The 13,748-nt window shown below is 46.1% G+C and overlaps 1 protein-coding gene across 3 annotated transcripts in view; it reads left to right on the top strand.

Moving 5' to 3' along the window:
- Positions 1-13,748, top strand: part of LOC140486089 (coagulation factor X-like) — a 130,410-nt gene that overhangs the window by 100,235 nt on the left and 16,427 nt on the right. For 2 of the 3 annotated variants that reach the window (XM_072584741.1, XM_072584738.1), the window contains exons 3-6: positions 125-149; positions 5,678-5,794; positions 7,493-7,609; positions 12,711-12,839. In XM_072584741.1, the coding sequence (XP_072440842.1) occupies positions 125-149; positions 5,678-5,794; positions 7,493-7,609; positions 12,711-12,839 (388 nt within the window). The remainder of the gene's footprint in view (positions 1-124; positions 150-5,677; positions 5,795-7,492; positions 7,610-12,710; positions 12,840-13,748) is intronic. The other variant, XM_072584740.1, reaches the window with a different exon arrangement.

Genomic DNA, 13,748 nt, shown 5'->3' with positions numbered 1-13,748 from the left:
TGTCTTTATTTCTGAATACTGTCGACCCTATAATCCAGGTCATACAATGTGGATGCTTGTCGCAAAAGTAGTCACTAAGATATTGTTTCTTTACATATTGTAACGTTTTGTTTTCTTTCTCTAGTGGCAATTCGTGAAGTCTTACGCTGGTGAGTCACTTTTGTACTTGGTGAGATTTCCCCTGAAGTATTGACAATTGTAGGTGATGTCAAAGAGTTGGACAGACTGCAGAAGAATTTAACCGGAATGGTGCCCGGAAATGAAAGGGTCTTAGTTTTGAGGAGTGATGAGTGGAACAGGTCACGATCTCCATAAAACTGAGAAGGTTAAAAGGAGATTCGATGAAGATGTTAAAAATGATCAAGTTCCTTGATCGCATTTACGTCGAGACACCCCGGTTCCGCACACAGCAGGTTTGCTAACCAGAGAGCATGGGTATTGGACCATCATCCAATCCTGACAGTATCAGCCCATCAAATCACACCCATCCACCCAGATCCATTCCCATACCCTATCCTTGACACCCTGTATTTCCCTTGGCAAACCCACCCAGCCCTGCACTATCCCTGGGCAATTAAGCATGGCCAGGCGAAAGTGAGGACTGCAGATGTCGGAGATCAGAGTTAAGATTAGAGCGGTGCTGGAAAAGCACAGCAGGTCAGGCAGCATCCGAGGAGCAGGAGAGTCGACGTTTCAGGCAGGAGCCCTTCATCAGGAATTTAGCATGGCCAGTCCAGCTAAACTACACACCTTTGAACTAGGGGGGGAAACCGGTGCACCTGGAGGGAACCCACGCAGACACAGGGAGAATGTGCAAACTCCACACAGACAGTCACCTGAGGGTGGAATCAAGCCCAGGTCGCTGGTGCTGTGAGGCAACAGGACTAACCACTGAGCCTCTGTGCTGCCATATTAGAAAATGTACCAGTGTTGAAATGAGAAGAATATATTGTTAAGACCCAAAGTGTACTGCCTGAAGTTGATGGTGGAAACATACGGCAGTATAGTGGTATTATTGCTGGACTGATAACCCAGATTAATGCTGTGGGGGCATAGATTAGATTAGATTACTTACAGTGTGGAAACAGGCCCTTCGGCCCAACAAGTCCACACTGCCCCGCCGAAGCGTAACCCACCCATACCCCTACATCTACATTTACCCCTTACCTAACACTATGGGCAATTTAAGCATGGCCAATTCACCTGGCCTGCACATCTTTGGACTGTGGGAGGAAACCCACGCAGACACGGGGAGAACGTGCAAACTCCACACAGTCAGTCGCCTGAGGCGGGAATTGAACCCGGGTCTCAGGCGCTGTGAGGCAGCAGTGCTAACCACTGTGCCACCGTGCCGCCCAGATTCAGGAGGTGCCTACTCTCTCAGGATTTCTGACACACCGCTGGTGAGGTTACAGCTCCAACAGAACTCCTCTCCACTGTTAGCCACTTGTTTGCCTCAAATCCAAGGCTGCATCCCCTCTGTTCACACTGACTGCAATTGAGGTTACTATGCAAATGCAGCCAATATAAACCAGGCCACTATGCAAAAAGACAATGCACCCAAATGCAGAGTTAGCCATAGCAGTTTCTGACACTGACCAAGACACCCATAACTCCACAGCAACGCCTAGTCCCACCTCCAATCCTTTGTCGAGAGCTCCATACTCTGTGTTGTGACACTCTCCCCTGCAGTTGCGAACTTTCGTGTAGCAAGGTCTCAGACAATGGCTGGTGTAGAGTTCCAAACAAGTCCTCTTTAGATTCCTGTGTTTGTCTTGTACTGACCATGACCCAACTGGCCAATCTGTGAGGGCCAATTCCTGATCTAGTGGAAAACTGGGTGCATTTTATTTAAAAACTGACCTGTCTTGAACAGCTCCCTCTCTGCATCCCCAACCCCCTCACCCTGGTCACTAGCACTCTCACAGCTCTCCAAAGCCCCCTCGCCATTCCCACGTTGACCCCCTCTTCCTCCTCCTGCTCCCCCACACCAAGTCACACATGCTGGAAAACGTGATTCACTTGATGACTGGCATGGACACTTTGGGCTGATGGGCCTGTCTCATGCTGTAAACATTCTACACTTGTATCTCGACGTTCTGGTCTCACACCTCTCCACCACGCTCCCCACCTGTACCCACTCAGTTCAGAGCTCACAACAATCTGTTCACAATGGAAATGGTTTGGGGAGTGCTGCCCTAACCCACCTATAATCCCAATCCAAACTGTAAAACCCTCCAGCAGCTGCAAAAACATGTGCTTTCAAAACAGACTGATCACTCTTGACAGAACCTTAACACAGAAAATTGCTATCCCCAATCTCGCTTATTTACCTTTTAAAGTCAAATGGTGATTGAGTTAATGCAACTGCCTACAATTTGAGCAACTCAAGAATTCGAGGCATTTGCAGCACAGAAAGAGGTTAATGGCTCATCATGTCGGTTCTAACTCTCTTATGGGGAACTCAAAGCACACCTCCATTCCCTCACTTTCTGCTCATAGCCTTGCAACAATCCCAAACTAACCCCACTGCCCCACTCTTTCCCCATACTATTGCACCAATCCCACACTAATCCCAGTACCATACTCGCTCCCCATAATCCTGTATCAATACCAAACTTATCCCAATGCCTCACTACTTGTCCAATCCTCAATCATTGTCTCAATCCTCAAACTAATAACACTGCCCCACTCCCTCACCATGGCCTTGTATCAATTTCAAACTAATCCCACTGTCTCACTCTCTTCCCATAGCCCTGTATCAATCCCAAAAAGAATCAGACTGTGTCACTGTCTCATAACAGTCCTGTATCAATCCCAAATTAATCTCACTGCCTCACTCACAAACCATAGCCCTGTATCAATCCCAAATTAATCTCACTGCCTAACTCACAAACCATAGCCCTGTATCAATCCCAAATTAATCTCACTGCCTCACTCACAAACCATAGCCCTGTATCAATCCCAAATTAATCTCACTGCCTCACTCACAAACCATAGCCCTGTATCAATCCCAAACAATTCCCATGCCTCAGTCGCTTCCTACAATCCTGTATCAATCCCAAACTAATCCCCCAATGCCTTACTAGCCTATAACTCCATTATCTATGTCTATCCCTCCAACAACGACGTTGCGATTGCTGTTTCCCAGCTGCTCTCTTTGTTTTATAAAGTGGCAAATAACAGACAACAATTAATCAATCGATAACTCTCTCCTGTTGGAGTGAGAATAGGCTGTTGTGGGAATCATACATGACAGAAAAGGGAGGAGGGTAGGACATTGCTGCCTCTGACCACACTATTTCAGCTCATGTCCCCGTATGGGATCCCAACCCTCAGTCTGGGAATTCCTGCTCTACAAATCCTTAAACATACCTCTACCTCGGTTATGAATTCAAAGGTGGACCATGAGCTTCGGCTGTGTTCTCTCCCTTTCCAGAGGTTTTGCCACTTGTTAAATGTTGTCCTTCACCCTCGCAACTCAGAGGCAACTAGGCATCCATTGGTTCTGTAACATTGGACCAGCTGCTCTGTGTCCCTCTACTTTAGAGATTCATGTTCTGTAAGTGTCATTCCCCCACACAAGATATAGCCCAAATATACTGTACACTCGCCAAGAATTCTGCCATTTCTTTGGGCTATCGAGAGTCCAAAAATGAACTCCAAATACCACCAAGTTCTCTGACCATCTGGCTGCTCACTTGAGCCAACTATTTAGACTAGATTACTTACAGTGTGGAAACAGACCCTTTGGCCCAACAAGTCCACACCGACCCTCCGAAGAGCAACCCACCCAGACCCATTCTCCTACATTTCACCCCTTCACCTAACATGACGGGCAATTTAGCATGGCCAATTCACCTAACCTGCACATCTTTGGACTGTGGGAGGAAACCGGAGCACCCGGAGGAAACCCACGCAGACACGGGGAGAATGTGCAACCTCCACACAGAGAGTTGCCCGAGGCAGGATTTGAACCCGGGTCTCAGGCGCTGTGAGGCAGCAGTGCTAACCACTGTGCCACCGTGCCACCCTTTATTAGGAGGAATAGCTCTGGTGCCACATTGTGGGGTTTTTTTGGTGTTGAATCTGCCAGTTCCCTGTCACAAAGATCTGTGCACTTTTAACATTCTCAGTCGACTCAGCTGCTATGTACATAGGATTACAATCGCTCTGACACCAGTACAATGACGCCTCACCTGACCATTATTTAAAAAATGGAATGGAGAGATGTTGGGTCAGTGCATTCAATAATCCCGCATGGGTAATTGCTGGGGCACAGACCCAGACGTTTCGATCCTCCCAGCACTTTGTCACCATGAAGGATTTGGAAAGCTGGCAGAATCTAAATCCCGGAAGTGTTCCTTCCTCCACATGTTTTGACCAGGGGTAATTTCTGTGTTGATGGTTCACACCCTGCAAAAGCAGATCTCACTTTTCCACATTATTCCTGTTTTCCCAGAGGTGAGCAGGACCCCTACATGGCTCATCAGCTTACAGGGGGCATGTGCCCAGCGAGACAGTCTAGCAGCATTCCAGCAGCAATTCGGGAAAGGTTGAGAAGACTGTGTCCAATTATGGTTTGACAGCTGCTACCACAGTCCTTCTCTCTCCAAATCTCTGTTGCAGCGAGTGCTGGTGATTAGAAAAATTCCACCTCAGAAACTTCAACACTTTTCTTTTTCTTCATTCGTGAAATGGGGGGTGTTGCTGGATGGGCCAGCATTTATTGACCATTCTTAATTTCCCAGAAGGCAGTTAAGAGTCAGCCATGTTGCTGTGGGTCTGGAGTCACATGTAGGCCAGACCAGGTGAGGATGGCAGCTTCCTTCCCTCAAAGACATTAGTGAACCAGATGGGTTTTTCCAATAATGGTTTCAGTCATTAGACTCTCAATTCCAGATATTTATTGAATTAAAACTCCACTACCTGCCAAGGCAGGTTTCAAACCTCGGTCCCCAGAATTTACCTCGGTGTCAAGATTAGCAATCCGGCGATAATACCACCAGGCCATTGCTGCTCAATGTTCTACGCTGATTTCCGAAAGTGCATCAGCCAGTCAATCACACTGGCTCCCAGAGACATCCCAGCATTCCTGATGAAGGGCTTATGCTTAAAACGTCGATTCTCCTGCTCCTCGGATGCTGCCTGACCTGCTGTGCTTTTCCAGCACCACACTGTTGACTTTGAATTCTAGCATCTGCAGCCCTCACTTTCTCCATGCTTCACTGACATGTCAACTTGCCTCGCCACTTTTAGTACTTGCATCGCTCAGAAAGCTGAGAGACTGTGGTCCTCTCGGGTTAACAACTGAGCCAGAAACTGTCAACACTAAAGACTAGACTAGGACTCATGTGACGCAGGGTAGTGCCCCTACCTCTGAGCCACGAGGTCTCGTTTCAAGTCCAACCGACCCTGGACATATACCTGATTAGGCTGGTTTATTTTAAATGTTTTCTTGGAAAGAATAGTTGAAGGAGAGGGATGGGTAAATATCATGAAAACTCTTTCCTCTTGTGGAACTGAATGCTGACAGGGATTGGGTGGGCTGAGTGGCCAATTGTCGTGTTTTATTTATTGCGATTGGATGGACGGCAATTTTTGATCATTTATTCATTTGATGACACTAGCAATTTTTTTATCATCCTTTTTTTCTAAATGGTCTGTCTTGTTTCAGCTCAGAAAGATGCATGTGCATCGACCCCTTGCCTGAATGGTGGGACCTGTCACAGGAACATCAGTGATTACAACTGTACCTGTCGGACAGGCTATGAAGGCAGGACCTGCGAGATTGGTAAAGGCTATCAGTCTGTAATTACTGGGGTGGAGTGACTGATGTTTACACTAACTCTTGAGGAAGGTTAATTTAACGGAGATTTTGAAAGGGTCATTGGAATCCCAGAGATAGGTAGGGCACCAAATCTTTGGGGGAGGGGGTCATGAGGTGCTCATCTGAATTAGTTGTCAATCCAATTTCTTTTGAAAACATGGCGGCTGATCACCTGTCATGCGCTTTCCCTCTCCATTTTCCCTAGCTGGCAGTAACTAGGCCTCTTCTCGCCGCTTGCGTACACTGACTCCCAGACAGCCATGTTGTCGCACTGACCCTTACAGCGACAATGTTGAGCTTATCCAGGTCCAAGGTCGAACCAGATCGGGTCATGAATCCAATTGACTGCAGCCCATTGTAAATGCTGTCAAACATGCGTGTGATGCCCACATCACTGAATATTTCATCTGATTCCATCAGGTTAAGCCAGTCTGTATCTGGAGGACTATCTCCAATGCATAAAGGATGCAGCATATTCCCACAGTACGAGAGATCTCCATCTTCAAAAAGATGCAGAGGTGCAGTGTTCTTGTGCCACTAGATAACAGTGCATCTGAAAGACTATCTCTCAGTTATAATGGATGCAGGTCTACAGTGCGTTCCCACACCACTCAATATGTCTGGCTGGAGGACTATTTCCCCATCATAAAGCATGCAGAGATGATGCAGTGTTGTCTCACAAAACTAGATTTTGCTGTGCCTGCAGGATTATCTCTCAGATACAAAAGAAGCAACACTGAAGTGTGTCCTCAGACTACTACATATGTCTGAGTCGGGAGAAAGTTAAAAATCACACAACACCAGGTTCTACTCCAACAGGTTTATTTGGAAGTACAAAGTTTCAGAGTGCTGCTCCTTCATCAGGTGGGGCAGGTTCATAGGGCACATGGCAAAGGAGCAGCATTCAGAAAGCTTGTAGTTCTAATTAAACCTGTCGGACGATAACCGGGTGTGGTGTGATTTCGAACTTTGCCCACCCCAGTCCAACACCAACTCGTCCACACCATGTGTCTGGAGAGCCTCCCTTCCTTTTCAAAAAGAGTTGCAGTGTACTCCCACGCCACCAGATGTCGCTGTGTCTGGCACGTAACATTTTTGGTTTGCTGGTTTTACTTGTTTAACATGGGTGACCAAACATTTGTGCCTCAATGGGAGACCACGTATGTGGGATAAGCAAATTGAGGAAAGTGAAAGCAGCAACATTTTACTGTGTTTGGATCATGGTGTCTCTGGCAACTATGTCTCTGACTCAACATGAACAATCATGCAGCTCGTTTTGTAGATTGTGGATTCAATTTCCACTGGCTACTTATTATTGCAAGCATCATTGCCTTTTAAAATTTTTCTTTCATGGGATACGGCATCACTGGTGAGGCCAGCATTTATTGCCCGTTCCCAATCACCCTTGAAAAGGTGTAAGCTGCCTTACTGAACTGTGGGTGTCTGGACACACACACGATGCCATTACAGAGTGAGTTCCCAGATAATATACTTCCAAGCCAGGCTGGTATGGGTGTTGGAGGGGGGAACATCACACTGAAATACTGAGAAAGAAAACTGAGTATTTGTGAAAAGGTCTGATTCCATTTCACGTTGCCAGTTCTTGTGTCGCTATTTTGAGTTGCAATTTCCTCGATCAATTACAAAATAACTTTATCTTAGCAGAAAATGACAACTGTGCATCAAAACCGTGCAAGAATGGAGGATGGTGCCAGAACAGTGCCACACATTACAAGTGCTTCTGTGAAACCGGTTATCATGGTCTCAATTGTGAATCTGGTAAGGTACCTCCAAGGCTTGCCAGATTTAACTATCTAATGGGCTTGACCATCTCATATCCAAGTGTGGAGATAGAGAAGTTCTGAAATACACAAGGCAATGACTAACTTCTTCTTACAGCAGTGATCGCGACAGATAGAAGCTTGAGGAATCGAAGGCAAATGAAGATGAAATTCTGGAATTATAAGAAATATGACAAAAGTGTCTACCCATAGTCATAGGGAGCAACAACCACTGTTGAGCTTTGGTAGTGATAATGGGAAGGGTGTTGATGGTAAAAAATGATAGGCATTCACCGTAAAAACCGATCAGTAATGTTGGTGAGCTCTGTGATGGAAACAGTTGGAGTCTCTACCATCACCTGGATCAGATTGATGCCAACAGCGTGAGATGCAATTCAACTTCCGAACCTGCCTCCTTGCTCTGTTAGCTGCTGATCCCACTTGGAATCCTGACCCTGGTTTTGGGAGGCCCTGCCATAACTTCCTTATTCTCAATCACTCATCCTGATATCTTTGCAAATCATTGATGGAATCAACTTCCAGCACCTTTTCAGGTAGATCTGAACAAACCAGGTAAAATTTCTCATAATCTCCCCTCTAAATCAATGAAAATTGTCGAATCACCACAGCATGGAAGCAGGCCATTCGGCCCATCAAGTCCGCACCAACCCTTCAAAGAGCATCCCTCCCAGACCCATCCCATCTCTGCATTTCTCATGGCTAACCCACCTAGCCTGCATATCCCATGGACGTTATGGGCAATTTAGCATGGCTAATCCACCTAACCTGCATATCCTTTGGCCTGTGGGAAGAAACCAGAAGAAACGCACGCAGACATGGGGAGGATGTGCAAATCCCACACAGACAGACACCTAAGGCTCGAATTGAACCCGGGTCCCTGGTGCTGTGAGATGGCAGTGTTAACCACCATGCCATCCCAATGAGCCACTGTGCCACTCTAACTGGTTCTTAATATGCGGACTGTGGACCCCTGGTGGACCATGAGACTCCTCCAGCTGGTTCACAGGCTGGTCCAAAATGCAGGTCACTGACATGCATGTCACTGTTAAGGACTTACATGTAAAGGGTTCGAAACCTTCACCTCCAACACTTCCATAATATCACACAGAGAGACCTAATCCCGCGTGTGTGGCTCGGGTCATAAAACACACTCGCAATAGCAATGCATCACCTAGACTTGTTTTTGAGATTAAATATGAAATAAAAATTAAGGGGTTAATTTTGATACAAGTGATACTCTCAAGGGGTTGAAATCCCTGAGCTGCTTTATGGGTGGCATGGTGGCTCAGTGGTTAGCACTGCTGCCTCACAGTGCCAGAGACTTGAGTTCGATTCCAGCCTCAGGCGACTGTCTGTGTGGAGTTTGCACATTCTCCGCATTAGTGAGTTTTGAGACGATTTGTAGCTCAGGTTGAGATTCTGGATGTAGGCTTGCTCGCTGAGCTGGGAGGTTCATCTTCAGCCCACTCGGTAACATCTTCAGTGAGCCTCCGGACAAAGCACTGCCGATGATTCCTGCTTTGTATTTATGTGTTTGGCTCACTGAAGATGCTACCTAGTATGATGACGAAACGCCTGAACATGAACCTTCAAGCTCAGCAAGCAAACCTACATCCACAACCATCCATTCTCCCCGTGTCTGCGTGGGTTTCCTCCGGATGCTCCGGTTTCTTCCCACAGCCTAAAGATGTGCAGGTCAGGTGAATTGGCCATGCTAAATTACCCATGGTTCAGTAGTCAGGGGTAAGGATAGAGTTGTGGAATGCGTCTGGGTGGGTTACTCTTCACGGGGTCAGTGTGGACTTGTTGGGCCAAATGGCCTACTTCCACACTATAGGGAATCTAATCTGAGGGATCACGATTAACGACACTGATAGCCATTGCTGGCTGTGGTGATGAATTCAGCAGAGAATCCCTGTCCCAGATTATCTATTAGCATTTCTGATATTTAAATTTGATTAATTGTGCGAAAGATTTAGTCAAAACTTCATCCCAAAACTAGCACAAGGTTTATGAAAAACTAAAGGATTTTCTGCTTCCTGTACCTGGGTCTCGTTCATCCATAAATATTGAAATTAATAATGGATTCATATTTGATTTCTAGGAACATCTCCCAGAGTGAAAAAAACCTCCCTGCTTCCTGTCACTGAGCCAATTTTGATTCCATACCACTACTGGGCTTTAATATTCTAAATAAGGTCCTTCTCAAAGTCCAGACAGTATATACACCATCTAGATCTACAATTTCTGTGGGCTCCGGGAATTCAAGTGAGTCAGTCGGATATGATTTGCATTTAAATCCATATTGGCTCTCCATTAATCCATGGATTTCCAAGTGGAAGTTTTGTTTATCCCTGATAATGGATTCTCATAACTTCCCTAAGCTGACTGGCTTGTAGCTTCCTGGCTTATTGTCCTCCCTTTTCCTGAGGTGCATTAGTCACTCACCAGCCCTCTGACCCCAATTCCCAGAGTGAGGATTAAAACATCACCCTTTCACTGATTTCACTGACTCCCCCCTTGCCTCTACCAACAGCCGATTGTGCATTTTACCCAGAACCCAACTCTTTGATCAACTTTCAATCATACAAAACTGTTTTGAATGCTTTTGTCCTATTCCCACCTGTCCACAACTTCCCTCCCCTATGGCAGTATAAATTTTCTATCACAGTTAAGGTGGAAGACATTGGCATTACGCAATATCACCGCGTTCGTGATCCAGAGACCCAGGCTAACGCTAAGGTATATCGACCTGTCACAGCAACTTGTAGAATTACAATTCAATTAATAAATCTGGATTTTCTGCAATTATGACGATGAAACTGTCATCCGGCATAATCCAACTGGTTCATTAATGCCCTTTAGGGATGGAAATCTGCCACCCTTACCCAGTCTGGCCTACATGTAACTCCAGAATCACAGTTCTGTCCAACTGTTTCAGATTAGATTCCCTACAGTGTGGAAACAGGCCCTTCAGCCCAACCAGTCCACACTGACCCTCTGAAGAGTAACCCACCCAGATCCTTTTCCCTCTGATTAATGCACCTAACATTATGGGCAATTTAGCATGGCCAATTCGCCTGACCTTCACATCTTTGGACTGTGGGAGGAAACTGGAGCACCCGGAGGAAACCCATGCAGACACGGGGAGAATGTGCAAACTCCACACAGACAGTTGCCCAAGGCTGGAATCGAACCGTGGTCCCTGGAGCTGTGAGGCAGCAGTGCTAACCACTGAGCCACCATGCTGCCCTTTACTGTGCTTTTCTCTCTCTTTTTTGGGCTCCACCTAATATTCACTCCTTACCCGCTCCCCCCACCCTATCTTCTGCATGTAAACTGACATTTTCCAGGTTGTCACTCAACCTGAAACATTAAATCTGGTTTCTCTCCACAGGTGCTGCCAGATCTGCTGAGCTTTTCCAGCAATGTCCATCTTTGTTCAATTTAGTTGCTGGGTTTGACAACTCTTCACATACTGTTGGAGGAGTTAGCATCATAAAATCATGGCAGTGCAGAAAGAGGCCATTGAGCCCATCAGGTCTGCACTGACAGTGTTTCACAAGACCCACACACACACACACACACACACACACACACACCCCCGCCCCAACCTCCTGAACTATCCCTGTAACCCTGCATTTCCCATGGCTAACCCACCTAGCCTGTATGTCACTGGACACGATGGGGCAATTTAGCATGGCCAATTCCGCCCTAACCTGCACATGTTAGACTGCTGGAGGAAACCAGAGCACCCAGAGGAAACCAACACAGACCACAGGAAATGGGCAATCACCTCCCGTCAATCTAGAAGTTAGGTTCATCTAAAAGTGATCAAACACTTGACAAAGCAGCATGGAGAAACCAGTAACTAAAGAGATGATATACATTTCTCCTACAGATTATATCTTTGATGGTCAACTCTTTGCTTTACTTGGTGCTGTGGCACTGGTAGATTTTTTGATAAGATAGCTTGGGGGAGAGAGTTGTACCTTGGAGCTTCCTGTAGGTGGGTATTACAAGGCAGCCCTGTATTTGAGGCAGTGGCACGTCATGAAGAATCTGAGGGCACAGTTAGGGACTTCCCACAACGTTGATCTTTGTAGCGAAGAGGGTTACTCAGATTACAACAGGATCTGGACCAGATGGGCCAATGGGCTGAGAAGTGGCAGATGGAATTTAATTCAGATAAATGAGAGGTGCTGCATTTTGGGAAAGCAAATCTTAGCAGGACTTATACACTTAATGGTAAGGTCCTAGGGAGTGTTGCTGAACAAAGAGACCTTGGAGTGTAGGTTCATAGCTCCTTGAAAGTGGAGTCGCAGGTAGATAGGATAGTGAAGAAGGTGTTTGGTATGCTTTCCTTTATTGGTCAGAATATTGAGTATAGGAGTTGGGAGGTCATGTTGCTGCTGTACAGGACATTGATTAGGCCACTGTTGGAATATTGCATGTAATTCTGGTCTCCTTCCTATCGGAAAGATGTTGTGAAACTTGAAAGGGTTCAGAAAAGATTTACAAGGACGTTGCCAGGGTTGGAGGATCTGAGCGACAGGGAGAGGCTGAACAGGCTGGGGCTGTTTTCCCTGGAGTGTCGGAGGCTGAGAGATGACCTTATAGACGTTTACAAAATTCTGAGGGGCATGGATAGGGTAAATAGGTAAATTTTCCTGGGGTCAGGGAGTCCAGAACTAGCGGGCATAGGTTTAGGGTGAGAGGGGAAAGATATACAAGAGACCTACGGGGCAAGTTTTTCACACAGAGGGTGGTACGTGTATGGAATGAGCTGCCAGAGGATGTGGGGGAGGCTGGTACAATTGCAACATTTAAGAGGCATTTGGATGGGTATATGAATAGGAAGGGTTTGGAGGGATATGGGCCGGGTGCTGGCAGGTGGAACTAGATTGGGTTGGGATATCTGGTCGGCATGGGCAGGTTGGACCAAAGGGTCTGTTTCCATGCTGTACATCTCTATGACTCTAAGACTCTAGTTCAAATAATGATACATAGCTTTCAATTTAGAAATTAAACCAGCTGCATTGTAAATTAATGGATCTGAATAACTCTATGAATTTCAGGCCCCATTGACTGTTCATCACATGGACAAAGCTGTGATCACTTCTGCAAGCTACATAATGGCATTATTGTCTGTCACTGTGCACAAGGATATAAACTTGGAGATGATGAAAAGAGCTGTATTCCTGAAGGTACGGATTCAAGATTAGTCATGTCCTGCATTTCATTTGATTCCATAAATCACCTTAGACCTGTCCCCGGGTGCGGACTTGCAGAACTGGAAGGGAGTTGGGGTTTAGCTCTACTTTGTAGCAGTAATGAGATAACCTGCTACCCATCACAGACTCAGTGTAACAACACATCACACAGCAATGCAGCCGAGTTACAAGGAGAGGTTCGATATGCCGGGACTTTGTTTTTCCCTCTGGAGCGTGGGAACCTGACCTTATAGAGGTTTATAAACTCATAAGAGGCACAGATTAGGGAGCGAGCCAACAACTTTTCCCCAGGGTCAGGGAGTCTACAACTAGACAGCATAGGTTTAAGGAGAGAAGGGAGAGATACGAAAAGGTCCAGGGGCACGTTCCTTTCACACAGGCTGCAAGAGGTAGTGGTGGGTGTAAGTACAGTTTCGACATTTAAGAAATATCTGGACAAGTACATGGATGGGGCATGATTTGGAGATGCCGGTGTTGGACTGGGGTGGACAACGTTAAAAATCACACAACACCAGGTTATAGTCCAACAGGTTTAATTGGAAGCACTAGCTTTCGGAGCGCTGCTCCTTCATCAGGTGGTTGTGGAGTATACGATTGTAAGACACAGAGTTTATAGCAAAAGTTTACAGTGTGATGTAACTGAAATTATACATTGAAATAAACCTTGATTGTTTGTTAAGTCTCCCATCTGTTAGAATGACCATGATAGTTTCACTTCTTTCATTTGTAAATCACAAAACTTTTTAAAAAAAAGTTACATTCTCAGGTTAACTTTAACAATTGGTGTCAGCCCAGATAATATCCTGATGAAGGGCTTTTGCCCGAAACGTCGATTTCGAAGCTACTTGAATGCTGCCTGAACTGCTGTGCTCTTCCAGCACC

Source organism: Chiloscyllium punctatum, chromosome 15 (assembly GCF_047496795.1).
Source record: "Chiloscyllium punctatum isolate Juve2018m chromosome 15, sChiPun1.3, whole genome shotgun sequence".
In the NCBI taxonomy this organism is placed as follows: Eukaryota; Metazoa; Chordata; class Chondrichthyes; order Orectolobiformes; family Hemiscylliidae; genus Chiloscyllium; species Chiloscyllium punctatum.
Note: the sequence above shows the minus strand (reverse complement) of the source record. Positions and strands in the feature narration are given on the sequence as shown.